A 15402-nucleotide genomic window follows, 5' to 3' on the forward strand; every position below is an offset into this window, starting at 1 on the left:
AAGGGTTTATTCATGCTTTTTAGGACTTCTCGCGTGATTGACTGACAAGGTCCTTTTCTGAAATAGCATCTTCAGTAATAAGAAATAATTGACTCCCTAATCAAAAAAAAAAGAAGGTGGGTGGAATCCACAGACCCATTCGTAATCTTGGCTGGCATTTCCAGCAGAATTGACAGTTTTCATCGCTTCAGGCTCTATACCACTTTGATTTAATTGCTTTTTTTTTATACCATTAATAATATGCTTTTTGCTTGGCTGCGGGTGCGTGCACGTGCTTGATGTTCATGTTTGCACCTCATCCTTCTCTCAGGTGTTGTTTTTAATCAACAATATCACTTTAAAACGACTTCAGCTGTTTCCTCCCTGACTAAATATAAATCCTGCTTTAATTTTCTTATGGAATGATTGAAAACATTTATATAATAAATTCTATGATTTTCATTTTTCCTGAATATATGATCCTCAATTTCCTATTTTCACTTACTAACTGATGAAATATAATTTAAAAAAAAACTGGAAAATCCATTGATATATTTTGTAGTTTTTATTCAAAAGGACAAAAAAGGAGTGAAAAATGTGTGACTTTTGTAAAAGTTAAAAAAAAAAGAAGAGTAAAGTAGTTCCCAGCTACTTTTGGTTAAAGCATTTAAAAACAAAACATTTAGAAGTTTGTAAGGTCCAAAAGCACATAAAACCTTTTTAATATATGGTATTTATTTACCTGGTATATTTTCTATGTGGATTTTAACTTTTATATTAGGAACCATAAAAGAATTGTACTTTTTTATTAAAATATGTATTTATGTTTTACATGATTGGCTTTTTATAAAAAAACAAATTTTCCTTAAAGGGGTATTTAAACTAAGCTTTCTATTTGTTGATTAGCAATTTACTAATTTAGTCTTTTTTTCAACTTATATTAAAATGGTCTCTTATTAAACTTATTTTTCAAAATATTTTACTGCTTGAATCAATAAAATATATATACTTCTTAAATGTTTTTAAATGATGAGGCAAAACTTTTGCTTGCTTTTATATTATACATTAAGTATTATAGTGTCACCTTTTCATTATACTAGTTCTGGTTTTATTCGATTAAAAAGTTGATTTTATGCAATAAGCCATAATTTGGAAGTTAATTTCAGTTTGTCATATATTGTCATTCATTGCGCCACCTTTCTGTGAGTTTTTTTCTTTTCTCTTACTTCTTTTAGGACAGAGGATTAACACGAAGGGCCCATTTTATTCCTTCATCTCAGCCTTTCTTTTTTCTCCCTCCCCGAGCAAATATAAAGGAGTGGAGGTTGATAATCGATGGAAGGAACATTGTTCATCATCCTCCTTAACGCTGTCTTTTCTTCTCTTTTTTTTTTTTACCTCCCATTTTATCTGTACTACTTTTAGCTGAGTTTATCTACGTGTTCAAATTAAACATCCCGCATAAGATTGCAAATTCAGCACCTCACACACACACGAGCACACGTGTAATACTATCTTTTTGAGGACTTTGCATTGACTTCCATTCATTTTAAATACATTTGTATGGTTAAACCTTACCAGGAAATACCTGACCCTAAATGTAACCTAAAGTTAGTTTAAACCTTAGTCCATAACCTAACCCTGCTCTGAAAAAAGGTGAGTTTCAGGGAAACGCCCTCCATCTTTAAAAAGTACCACTCTTTGTTTTAGAAACTTCACATGGTCTTCTCTCTGCAACTGAAAGATCACACACACAGAAACACACACCTATTGGCCAGGAATGTCCTGGACAGCAGGCGCTTCCAAATTTGTTTTCCCTCTTTCTCTCCTCACACATTCACACCTGAGGTGAAAAACAGTCCTCTGAGATTTTTGGTAGATTTAGCAATAAGCAGACCTTACCCTTTGGAAATGCATACAGAAGCTGGACGTCATGTGTTAATATTTCAGAGCATAAACAACAACTTGTATGTAACATAAGTGTGATGAAATGAAAAAAAGAGACAATAACTGGGTCTTTGCTGATAACAACATGAGGTAAAAAAAAAAAGTGACACAATTGTTAAAATTTAGCTCCTCATAGCATATTTAGAGGAATCTAGGGAGAGTTCCACATCAGTGTGGTGAATTCCTTTTTTTTTTTTTTTTTCACTGCACCCCAGTTGAGAAATGTTGGCAGGGATACTAGATCTAAGCTCGGTTAGTACAAGGAATCAGTGTTCATCGGCCCCCGAGGCTGCCTGCGTCTGTGCGTCTCAGAAATGGACAGCCGTACCCGATGGATATTTAACACATTAGCTCTGGCGGAGCAGAGAGTGGTGTGAAAACACACTGATTTCCTAAGTGGCAATCATATCAGCCTCACCATCAGAGAGGCAGCAGAGAGCAAACATCTGTGTGTCTCTGTGTGAGCGTGTGTGTGTATGTGGCCTAGAACATGCATGTGGACTGCTTGTGTTCCTCATTTAGATGCAGATTCATCAGAGGTGGGCTTATTTTTCATAGTTTGTTATTTGATTTAGTTGCAGAGTATGTCCATCTCTCCCCTCCAGTCAAGGTTAAGAGATCCTTTGGATTTCTTAGATGTTAGTATAACCCAGAGTTACCACACAGAAAGGTCTGAGCCTTCTCTAGCGTTCACCCTTGTTAGGACCTCTCACTCACTCCCTCCCTTCATCAATCCAAGTCTCCCTTGGCCTATACGTCCCTCATATCCAGCTGAGAATCGCCCAACCGAAACTATGTTAAAACAGGGTCATCCCCTGGTGCACACTTAAAGGCTGTCCCCTTTAACCTGCTCTGAAATACTTACGGTTATTATTATAGCTTATAAATCATTAAGAAAGTTTAATTATACGAAAATTTCATGGTGGAAATATGCAAGCTGACACATGGGAAGGGGAATTTAATGGGCCAGTGAGTCCCAGCACCGTGAGGGAAAATATTGAGGTTAGGTTTCTATTTTACAGCATAGCTGGAGGGTTAGTTTAGACAGGGAGACAGACGAAAAAGACGCCCTTTCAGAGCAAAGGGATAAAGGCATTCCAGGGTAAGGCCTTTCCGATGTATAGTAACATTTACGCTTAACTCTGTTAGCTAAAGCCACCAGTTTACTCTTAATTTCAGAGGGATGAGGAGAACATGGTAGGCAAATGTTGAACTAGTTTTCTTAATTATGTTAGGTTTTAATTGATTTAGATTTTAATTAGTGTTTTTTGAGGAACAATGTCTAATTAGATCAAATCATTCGGAGGATTTTTGGTATTAAAGCTTAAAACGACCACTGCTTTGGAACTTTGTTTGCCTTCTGTTAACTTCTTTCATAGTAAATTTCAAAGGAATATCGTTGGTATAATGAGGGTGACTGAATCAGTGACTGCCAGCCCTGATGGTGACAGAGTAAATTTGATCAAACTGTTGTGAGCTCATATTAATAACACTCACTGCTGTGCAAATGTCAATGGCACTGTAATTAAATTATGTTGTAGTTAACTATGATATGTTGCTCTATGTTTGAGTGGCTACTTGGTTTATAAGGTCTGTGAGACATGAAGGTAATGTCAATTTGAAATAGATTTTCAGTCATAAACCTGTTGAAACTAACACATTGCTAACTTATTATTTTTTTATCTTTTAAGTAAGCAGCAAAAGGCAGGTGATTTTTTAAAAGCAACATATTGTGTGTAGCATGTTAGCTGCAAGTAGTTTCTTGATTTTTTAAAATACATTCTTAATATACGTTCACCTCGATAAACAAGGAAACAAATAAAATATTGTGCATTTTATAATTTTAATTTACGAAAAGATTATATTTTCTGAAACCCAGCCTTAGTTTTTGCTTTTTTTCTGTAAATCAGAATATCATATTGGTACAGAAATGTAATTCTGTGCCTAATACAACAATAAAGAGAACTGCTAAAACGTGACAATATTCCATCAGACGTTCCCTTTCTAGAAGGTTTAACGTTAAAAGATAGTTGCTCAAAAAGACAGCTATTCACACAATGTTTTATTCAAGCTTATCAGGGGAAAGTTAAGAGGAAGGAAAACTTTTTTTAAATATATTTTATCATAAACAGAGATGTTTTCAGGACTTTGGCGTTTACATTCCAGATAGTTAGAGACGTGTTTTGGCCCAAAGTATTTTATCATGTCCAAAGTTACTTCAGCTGTCTACCAGAACATTTTAGAGCCTAACCGAGTTTAATGACCATAGCATTAATGTTGTTATAAGGAAATGGTAGAACAAGATCACCATTAAAGCAACCTGAGCTTCTTTAACATTTGGCTCATAAATGCTGTAAATCCAGCAAAAGGAGCCTTAATCAAGTTTTGACTGCTTAGACTATGTAGTATATTGATAAGCTTTTCAGGACGCTGTTGTTTTTGCAATAGAATAAATAAAATGTTTTAAAAACATATGAAAATAAAGAAAATACACATGTCATCATCTTCCAATTTGTTAACTTCTATGTGTAATTTCCACATAGCAATGCTTGTAGCTTTTTTTTTTAAAGAAGCAAAATAAACCAAATCATCATCTTGTCTGCATGCTGGTTTCAAGCATTGTGGAGTTGTCAAAAACTTCATGTGAGTAAAAGGAACAGCTTTCACTTTTTAGTTGGGTTCTGCACGTGAGACATGGACATTCTCCCTTAAAACTGTCCCTGTTCCTTTCTTCTCTCTGTCCATCTCTCATTTTCTGTTTCCTCTTCCTGTCTTCCTCTTGTTTTTCCATGTGGGCATAGGCAAGGCAGAGCGCCCGTAACCGGCGGGTTTCCTGGCATACCGCTCCTTATCCTCTACCTTTTGTTTCCACAAGTGGACAGCCATTCTTCACCTCTGCTGTGTCAGTAAATATTTATTGGCCTTCCTCTTCCTGGCCTCCCCCATGATTTTTGGTGTGTATAACTCTATTAGTACGAATAGTTGGGCTTTTAATGTTTGTGTTTATCATCTCTTGTGTCCAAGTGCCAATGGCGGTCCCTCCAATTATTTAGTAATTTCCCCCCTCATCTATTCAGCATCATGCATATGACTGAAAAAAATGAGAGGACGGAGGAAAGAAAGAGAGGAAGTTATTGCATTTTTCTCCTGCTCTCTCCTGCCGCCTCTACTCCCATGCCGCAACCAAAGTCCATTCACCGGAGAGTTGGAGAGGAAAAATGCACATGACCTCAGTGAGCCAAACCTGTGCACACTCCCACAACACTACATGAACATCCACAAACACGCTGCTTTTCGCTCCCTGGACACCCGTGGCCTCGTGCGACAGAGGGCTTCCTTCCTGTGGTTAAGACAAAGGAAGCAAGGGACCGACAGGAGACCTGGGGCCGCTGCTTCAAAGCCGCAGGAAGCGCTGGTGTTGTCTCTTCCTGTGGAGGGTGTTGGAGTGTGGGGGGCCAGCTGCCTGTGTTTTCACAGCCAGGGATGTTCTGATAGGAGTTTGTTTGTTAGAGGCAGGTTAGTTAAAAGAGCAGGACAAATTACTCTCCAAATCTGACCTTAGATCAGTGACTGGCAGCAGACTGAAGAGAATAACTGAGACAAGACTCATAAAATTAGTTCCTGTAGTAGATCTGCCAAAGTTCAGATCAGATTAAAAGTAATAATTAAATGGCTATTTATCTCTTTTCACAATAATTTAGGATAAATATTAGAAAAACCAATGCTTGCTGGAGTTCCTCCTTGTCTTTTCCCCTCATTTCTTTGCCCTTGCCACAGTGTCTGCAGAGCACACACATGCTCTCACTGAGCACAAGTCTGTGTTTGTGCCTCTTTCCCCTTTACTTGTGTTTGGATTTTAGGCAGTGTACATGTTAGTGTGCCATGTGTTTTCAAACCTTCCGGTGTGCACCCACATCCATGTTTGTTTGTTTTGTTCTGTGCTAGCCTTGGCTACTCAGACAAGCTCCTCTTACTCTCTGGCAGCAACAGGACAGTTAATCAATCAAATATTTAAGCAGCACTTCAGTGCTCAGTGGGAAGTCCTAGATTATCTGTGGCTGTTGGCAGTGCGTGGCGCAGCCACATTATAAGCCATGTCCCTGACTGCCATCGTCACGGGGTGCTTCTTGAACACACTCTCTCCTTCTCCCTGGCTTCTGCTCAGTCTTTGCTCATTCTCACTAAGAATATTTTTTTCTGTCATTCCTTCTCTCTTTTTTTTTCATTTCTGCACCTCTCTATTTGCACTTGCTCTGTGTATAATTATGGCTTTTCACAGTGACTATTTGACAGTAAGCAAGGCCCCTTAAAGAGCTCTCATCTCCCCGTCTTTGCCTGTATTTCTCTTTTCTCTCACACAGCATTCTTTCTAGGAATGAGTGTGCTTGTCTCCCTGCAGGGAACTCCATTGTGGATTGCTATTCATTTTTTGTCCAATTATCTAGTGGCTTTTGCTGCCTTTGACATGTAATAATCAAAGGCTTAAATAATTGTCTTTATTTTTTACTAGTGTTTAGATGTAGCTACAGTGGAGCAGTCATGAGCAGGGGAGTATCACAGTGAGAGGAGAGAAATTAAGTATTTATCTCAACTTGAAATTAGTTTAGCGTGCTGCTAAATGATGTCTTGTTACTTATTTCGGCAACTTCCCCCCATAGATAAACACCATTTCTATCTAAGCTTGCAAAAGCAAAAATGCACATAGGATTCTTTAAAAAATTGTCAAGTTATAACCACAATCTGTCTTTCTTTTTGTAATGCAAAAACTCCTTTCCAGTGTATTAATATAGCACCACATTATATAGCGATTGCTTATTTGCTAGAGTGTATAAAAGTTAGGTTTGACCAAAGCGTATTCCTCCACATACTTGCTGTCTCCTAAAAGCCAGATTTATGCAAGCATAATTCTCTCTCTCTCTCTCTCTCTCTCTCTCTCTCTCTCTCTCTCTCTCTTAAAAAAAAAAAACAAACAAAAAAAACACCTGAACTGCCCAGTTGCTGTGGGTTTTCTTATTTTCTTTATTCATAACAGTATTCTTGGCAGCTTATGTGGATAGCCTTTCCTTTGTAGTTTTGCAGTTGTGCCACTCTTCGTTTTTGGTTGATGTTCCCAACAATGGTTCATGTGATGTTCGAAGCTCCGGATAAACTTTTCTAAAGCCTTATCTCTGACCTGTCAACTGTGTGACTTAGTCTTCATTAATGTTGTCTAGTAAAGCTTTGAGGCGATCACAGAACAGATGTAATTATACTGAGAGTAAACTGCGCCAAGTGAACTATTTCACTTACTGTATTTGTGACTTCTGTATGCAGCTGGTCATTGTGCATTGTATTACAATGTATAAAAATCAAGCTGAATGAAAATGAATGACACACTTTAATTATTGTTATTCGTTAACGGTTTAGGAGTCTGTGGTCGAATGTCCACCCTGATCACTATATAGGGCACTATATAGTGGTTACACTATTTTAAATGAGCGTCCGTACATCTAGTGGATGACAAAGTAGTGAAGTCAAACTTTCCCTTTGTGCACCTTGAAAAGTAGTGATCATCCATGGTCACTAGATGAGCAGATGTATCCCATGATGCTTTGCAAGGAGAGCTCTCCTCACAAAGCATCTCTAAAATATGCCTTTAACTTAGAGCAGCTATTATATCCAAATTGTAAAAAAATATGTATAAACATTTAGTTTCACCTGGTTTAATTTCATATAAAATCTTTGTTGAGGATCCTTTGGCTATCTGATTAATAATCATTTAATTAAAAAAATAATCGACTAGATTAATCAATGAGTAAAATAATCATTAGTTGCAGCCCTAGATTTAGGGGTTAGGACGGATGTTTCGCTTTTTTCTCACTTTTCAATCAGCTGTCACTTTTTTGTTTCTCTATCACATACCTGTACGTTTTTAGTTGAATATGTTTAATTTTGTGGTTTTAACAATGTGCATCATTTGCATATTATCAATACTATACATCTATATGTGAAAAGTCAGCTGTAAAGTACCTGCTTTGAGGTAAAGTGCATTTGTGTTGCTTTATTTTGGCATTTACAGTAATGTTTTCGCAGAGCTTGTAAATCTCTGGTGTCACAGAGGTCAGAATCTATCATGTGGGAGGGACTTTTTGGCAACCAGGACTTCTGCAGAGTAATCAGAAAAAAGAAATAGTTTATTAGCAAGGGCAAGGATTTCATAGTTCATTCAGAGTTTAGAGTTTGGGTGAATTCAACTCTTCATTATTAGGTTTGACTTAGCTTTCATGCTTCATAGAAACCTGAAATTGATGTGCAGTTATGAGCCAAAGAAATCCACTCCGTTGCAAGAGAATGTGTTTAAAATAATAACGTTAAAAAGTGATTAAGGAGCATTTATTAAAATGAAACATTTCTGGCTGTTATTTTTCCTTTTAAAAGAATGGAAAATAATAACATTTTATTTAGCCTAGTATTTTATTTGTTGTGAACCTGCAACTCTGTTTTAACTTCTTTTTTACTGATCCTTATTTTTACCTCCGAAAATAAGGATTTAAGATGTTGTCTGACCAACACCCACCTGAGTTTTACTTGGTATACCAAGCTGTTGAAACATAAAAGGAACAACAGAATATCTCCAGATCTGCGTGCTGTTTTTATTATCAGTAGGTATTTCCTTATGTTGCTTTTCTTTCTCTGCCTGACCTAGCAATGGTCACAACAGCTGGCTTGTTTTCTCGTTAAAGCTGCTGTCTACAGTTACATAAGGTATTAGCACATCTAACCTTTTGGCTAATAGCACATGTCTAACCCCAATGTTACAGGATAACACAGTGAGTCATGTGAGAGGACAGATGAGAGTAATATCCACATGGAAGCCTGTGGCTTCATGGTACTAAAGATTTACCATTTATGTTACAAGTTGGATTATGCATTCAACGTACAACTAACCACAGTTGTCGTTCAGGCTTGTAAAACATGGGACCCAGAAGGGGTCCAGATTACAGTAGTTAAGCACCGCACTGCTGAGAGCATTCCTGAACCTGTTGCTTCCAGTATTTTTATTACCACTGACTGTGTTTTCATCTGGGCATTGTACCAAAAGGTTTTATATGATTTCTTCCCAACTTTTATTTAACCAGGGAAAAACTTACTTACATTAAAATTCCCCTTATGCTGAAGAGGCCTGGTGAAGTCCATTCTTTGAACGATTATAGAAGCTATTCAAAACATAAAAGGTACGATAAGAAGGAACCAAAAAGCATCAATGAGACATATTTCCAAATCCTTTGAAAAGTGTTCATAGAAACCAGCGACCAGAGACTTGGGGTCTAATCGAATAGATCTCAGGTTAATGGAGATGCATATTAAAAAGACTGTTTTTTTTCCCTGCTGTCTATTTTTCTTTGGCTTGGGCATCAGAGACTCTCAGCAAAGTTTGAATCTCTGACTTTTGTTTCCTATGTAAAAGCTGTCTTTTTTGGGGGGAAGCCTCTACGTCCTGATAAGATAAAGATGCAGAAGTTGTGTCCACACATGTTATTTTCCACATTGAACCTATGTGCATCAAGCATAACTAAGACTTTATTCATTATTTTCTGTAGATTAATAGATTTCTGCAGACATCTTGATTCAGTTTGGTTACTGTTTTTTTGTTGTCAGTCCTGAAAAGGTAGTTTTTTATTGTTTTGTTCACTTTTTGTTTGCAATAAAAATCATATCTAACAATTTTTTATTTTAAGTCACGGATAAAAAAAAAAAAAAAAAAAAAAGGAATCTTCCTAAACTTCTATTGATCAGTGTTAAATTATGTTGCATTCATATCTGGTATTCCAAATCATTATTTAGATCTAACTTTAAAGCTCAAACTGCAGGTTATATTTTTTGCAAAATCCAAACAAATTGTTATCTAATGCATCATTTTTGAATATGATTTAAAATGTTATGGCCACAGTTACAAAGTAAATTTACCAAAGTGACATTTCTGAGCGGTGTCTCTGAAAACTGCTTTTTTCTTTTAGCAAGTCGCACCATTTGACGTGAAGTGGGTGAGTCAAATAGTCGGTGCTGCTTTAGCTCTGCTTCGAGAGAAGGTCGTTTTCTGGTAGTGTGGATGTGTAATTGAGTTTCTTAGAAGCCAAAAAAATTCATATAGAAGTACATTTTGATTCAAAAACTAATTCCTTGCATATTTTCTAAACACTGATGAAAGTAAGCCTCTAATCTGCAATCTGTTCTTTAGTGCAAAACATGTTTGCATCATATGAAATGCACCCCAAAAAATGTTTTTCAGTTTCTATTTGACTAACGACTTAAGACCAAAGCTCTCTGCACTACTCCAATCTACAAAGGTGGTTCAGTTTGCCCTTTTTGTGTAGCTATAAACCCGAGAAGAGAATGGCAATAAAGGTCCAATTAACATGTTTTTTTTTCCGCTTTCATAAATGACACAGACAATAACCCTTTATAGTATGTGGGTGTTGACCAATCTTTTTGAAAAATCTGGTCCTATTCCAAAACCTCTATCACATCTAAACCAATCTTGATAAGTTTTTCTAGAAATGTACAGCATCTTATTGTTGCCCACCCTGTTCCCCTTTCTTGCTGTTTTATCTTAAAACCAGGCAAAGGGAAAAAGCCTGTTCCCCAGACCTGGCTACAGTACTCCTTGGGGTCGGAGCAGCGGTGTGGGAAGTCTATTGTACTGTGGTAACAAGTCCTTTGTGTGACATTTTCCTCAGCGTTGACATTCAGAGGGGAATAGGAAGACGGGCTTGTGAGCGTCACTTTCTTTGTGACATGTGAAGGTAAAGGGTATTAAGACTGGGGACAAGGGTATTTTAATGTGCAAAGGGAGAGACATTTGCACAGAACGTGACAAGGACACGCTATATTGGAACTGTGTTCTTTCATATATCCCTCTTTAACATTATGCTATACACCAGGCTGAATCTGTATCCTTTAGCTTAAAAGCTACCATGGTCTAAGAAGTGGGCTGACAGTTCACGGTCTACTGGGAGTCCACAGTGAAAAGCTGTATTCAGATATTTGTATTCATATCCATATTTTTCTGGGGATTCTGTGTTTTATGTTTTCTTTTGTTCAGCTTTTATAGTCTTTTTTGTTCTTACAAAGTAGAGTCTGAGCTGTGAGCAATTTAAACGTCCTGTATAACATAATAGATGACAGATAAGCTTGAATTGACTTACAGGCTTAATTTGCTTTTATTTTCCAGATGAATCAAAGGGAAATGCAGGTGAAGAACAGAGTGTGCGCTGTGGCTCTCACTGATTCTGCGCATAACATTTGGCATCAAGAAACAACCAAAGGGACACAGGACTGGATGCAGCAGGTAAAGATAAATAAATGAATTTTTATTCAAAAGTCAAATACAAGAGTTGATAAAGATATTAAGACAATACAAGGGTTAATCCATGGTTGTAACCAGCTTTCACTTCCTCCTATGGAGCATATCAATGCATATGGGACAGAGAGTCTGTGTGGCTTTAAGTCTTTTTTTTTTAAAGATGTGCCTGTTTTATAAGCACACAGGATCGAATGCAAGTGCACACATGCATTTGTGGCTTCATATGAGAATTTGCCCTTTCTGGTGTGACCTCTGTGCCATATGCATCACCTGGGCTCACTCAGTATGCACATACAGATGAGGAATAGCCAAGACCAAAGCTGCTGGAGATGCAAATGTCATGTGTTCTCTCTGTCTCTTCCTCTGTCTCACACACACACACACACACATACCAAATCTGTATTTGTATAACATTCTCTTTTTATATCCATGGCCTTTTGTTTCTGTATGTCATCTTCATCTTTATGCACCTGTTCTTAGTGCATGATGAAGGCATGCCTGCTTGATTTCATATCCTGGTGGGGTCCAAAACCTTACATACTGTAAGCTGGTTCCTTTTAACATGGAGATCTAAATTTTAGGGGCTTCATACAATTCAGTTGAACAGATGACAGAGGTTCATTCGGATATCTGCATCCGCTGCTTTTGTTCTGTATTTTAGAAGGGATTTTCTTCAGAGCCTTTTTCTTCAGTTTCTTATTTTGGTGTTATATCATAGCTTAGACCAGAGAGGGCTTCTGTTGATGATTTTGTGGATTGCAAGAATAGTCACACTAATTGTTAGGGTGCTTTTAGGCTCAGCCACCTTTTGAAAGGTTAACTTCAGTGCATTGTTCTCTTATTTTTTCACGTACTGGTCTGCTGAATTCCTAAAACCTTAGAAATAGCTTTGCAATGCTTTCCAAGCTAAAAGAGATCTGGGGCGTCATATTTTATTGAATTTGTAGATGGCGGCATGATCTGTTGCTTTTTTGGATCTTTTAGCCCACTTTATGTTATCAAAGGTCCATTTATGGCACATTTTACATCAACAGGTCTCATAGTAATCAAGCATATAAGTGAAAATGAACCAATAAATGGTATTGATCAGTTATTTATTAACTAAAAATGGACAAAGGAAAGAGGCTTGGTTTAACTTGAGAACTTTTATGTTCGTGTAATATTAGTCTGATAATATTTGATTGATCAGAAACATTTATGTGTGACAAAAAATTAAGAAGAAATCTCTAAGGGGTCAAACACTTCTTTACTTCCCTTTAGTTTAAACAACAACTTGAATCATTTAAACACATGGTTCTTTTTCGTCTCCCTTTTTAATTATATTTGTGTTTTATCATGTTCCTAAAATCTATATGTTGTTGGCATTTAAGCATTAGAATCCAGAGTTTAAGCTTTAGAAATCCTTAGCCTAATATAAGCTTTTTTTTAGAAAGTGGACTTATGCTGTTGCTGGTCAAGAGGGCTGGTGTTACCGATCTGTGGGAGCCTCACTTCAGTCATGGATGAATAGCTAAATGCAATGTGAAGTGCTTTGGAGTCTACGGACTTGTTAAAGCACTTTATGATTACACGATATTTCCCCTTTTCTTTGGATACTCATAAGTCTGATGTCTGCATCTATTTACAATCACACTTTGTGCACTTATTGAGCAAATCCTGAACAAATAAACCAAAAACAGCAGATGTACTGTTTCAACAGCTTGTTTATAGCTGGATCCCACATGTAAGCACTACTTTGTAAGACATATGGACAAAATGACACACAGGGAGGACGGCTTTCATGCCGTGACACATCTAAGAGAGGTTTTAGCATTGAATTGGAGTCACGCCGTAGGTGGCGCATAGATATGGGTGCCCATATGAGTAGGTGCATGTGAGGTCGGGGCATCCCGGCCAGGTTTGCCTCTGTTCTCCTCAGACGGAGATAATTCCCTCTGTTGGGGGTTCAAGAGGTCGTTGGATGGCGGGATGGAGCGATCAGAAGAGTTGAAGAGAGAAGAAGGGATTTAGAGATCAGTGCCTGCTGAGCCAGGTTACAAAGACCAGATGGGTCAGACAAGGGACACCTGACGTCACAGCAAGGGCATAAAATACAGAGTGAAGTTGAAACAATAGCAGAAACGGCAGAGAAAGAAACATTTCTCCATTGACTGACAGAAATAGAAAAGAGATTGTGAGAAATGTTCAATTATTTAAATCTCGTTGACTGCCACTGAGAAATTGTAGAGCTGTGGAAAAAGAAAAACAAAAAGACAGGTAGGATCTGAATGGGGTGAATTCAGATGGAGGAGAGGGAATAAACTGATGTATGAGGAGATAGATGAGAAGAGAGAAGAAGTGAGTGTGAGAAAGAATTCGGTGATGGTGTACAGCTGGCAGCCTGTCACAGTCTCCAAGGTGTCTCCTGTCACTGTGTTGGCCTGCTGTCACACTCTAGTGGCCTGCCCAGAGCACACACACACACACACACATCCATACACTTACATACATACACCATACATACACTGAGAGAGACTATCTCTGTGGGTATGAATACAGCATCCTAATCCACAGAGATTATACAGCAACCGGAGGAGATGGGAGAGGAGCAGCCTCAAAGAAAGTTAGCAAGAACTGTTCCGCTGGACTTTTTCTGAATAGTTTACTTGAAGGATGTCATGTGTGTTATAGTTTCTGAGACTTTTGGGCACTGAGGCACTGTTTCTCTTCCTGTTTGCTCACTAAATATGAGAATGAACGTACATTTTGACAAGTGAATTTAAGCGAATTTGTGTCAATGTAGGCATCGTTAGTGGATGTTAAATGTTTGCATTGATATATTGGTTGCATGAGATCAATTTTGACATTGCCATTTTTATATGTAAGGCATAGAAGTGATTTTAGCAACAGATATATCCAAGAGGATGTAGGTGCTCAGTTATCAACAGTGGTTGGTGGCAGCCACATGTTTTTATTTGGTGTTATTGGTGATGTGAGTCTGAACTGTATCTAAAAACAGGCAGATCTCACATGCAGATGCAGTTTTTCCATTTTACTGTTAGAATTACGCTATTTGCGTAGACTCAAAGTTGTTCTAAAGATGGTGTTAGGAGGGGCTCTGTAGTTTTGTCTCTAAGGTTGCTGTTTCTCACCTTTTAATGTCAAGTACAAACCTTGATGAAATTAGGAGGGTGAAATACAGATGGTTTTCAAATGAGTTTGGTTAACTACTGTGTCCTACTAACACCTTAGATCCGTTTGTTAACCTGTTATTTGTTTTTAACACGCACTTTAAAATTCGGGATTTAATTTTCAGGTATTGTAGGACTGATTTGTTTACAGGCTCCTAGTTCAGGAGCAAACAGACCCACAGCTCACCAATTCCGAAAAGCAGTGGGAGGAAAAAATATTTTTTTTTTTTGTAGTTTTAGTCTAGATTAAGCCACATTTTAACAGGGGGCAACTAATTAAAAAAGTCATAGTTTTGACTTTATGAAGAACATTTTTGTAGATTTTGGATGTGATTTGTTGAAGGTTCTTAAGATAGGAGGCAAGTAGGAGTTAATGCCATGACAAGACAGACTTCATTTTCATCAGCTTTTGGTATTACTTGATGCAGTTACAAAAATTTGATCCCATGTCTATCTATCTGTCTACAATGTATTCTTTATTAGCTGTTATTAGTATTTTAAAAAAGCCCTCTATATTTTAGAAAAACATTTCTCTTGTTGGTCAAGATTTGGCTGTAAGAGATTTTGCTGATATTATCAAATTTAATTTTAGGGAAATAACAAAAAATACCATAAACATGTGTTAGAAGAGCACATTAATTCCACATAAAACAGTACATGAACAGTCATTCTAACTTTGACTAAAAAGACTTTGGTTATTATATAGAGTTTTTGTTGATGACTGTTTTGAATTGAATAAAGATTATAGAGATATTGTTAAAAGCAATTTTTTCCAGAAATATCTGTTAGTTGTAAGGTGCTTATTAGCTTTTTGCTGGCTCAGTTAGTCCAAACCAACACACTTTTGTGTTTTGGGGATTGGCTGAATTATAACATTTCGTTTGTGGTTGTTTTAGGGAAATAAGACGATTCAGCGTGTGTCAGTCATTATATTCTGAAATGGTACAAGTAAACATGTGTCCA

General features: G+C 37.2%; 1 protein-coding gene across 1 annotated transcript in view; it reads left to right on the forward strand.

Annotated features, from left to right (window-relative positions):
• Window positions 1-15402, forward strand: part of fam172a (family with sequence similarity 172 member A) — a 202268-nt gene that overhangs the window by 126087 nt on the left and 60779 nt on the right. Inside the window, exon 9 of the mRNA XM_038269803.1 lies at window positions 11138-11254. Within this exon, the coding sequence (XP_038125731.1) occupies window positions 11138-11254 (117 nt within the window). The remainder of the gene's footprint in view (window positions 1-11137; window positions 11255-15402) is intronic.

The sequence above is a fragment of the Cyprinodon tularosa genome, unplaced genomic scaffold, assembly GCF_016077235.1.
Source record: "Cyprinodon tularosa strain WSP-4 unplaced genomic scaffold, ASM1607723v1 ctg74, whole genome shotgun sequence".
NCBI lineage: Eukaryota > Metazoa > Chordata > Actinopteri > Cyprinodontiformes > Cyprinodontidae > Cyprinodon > Cyprinodon tularosa.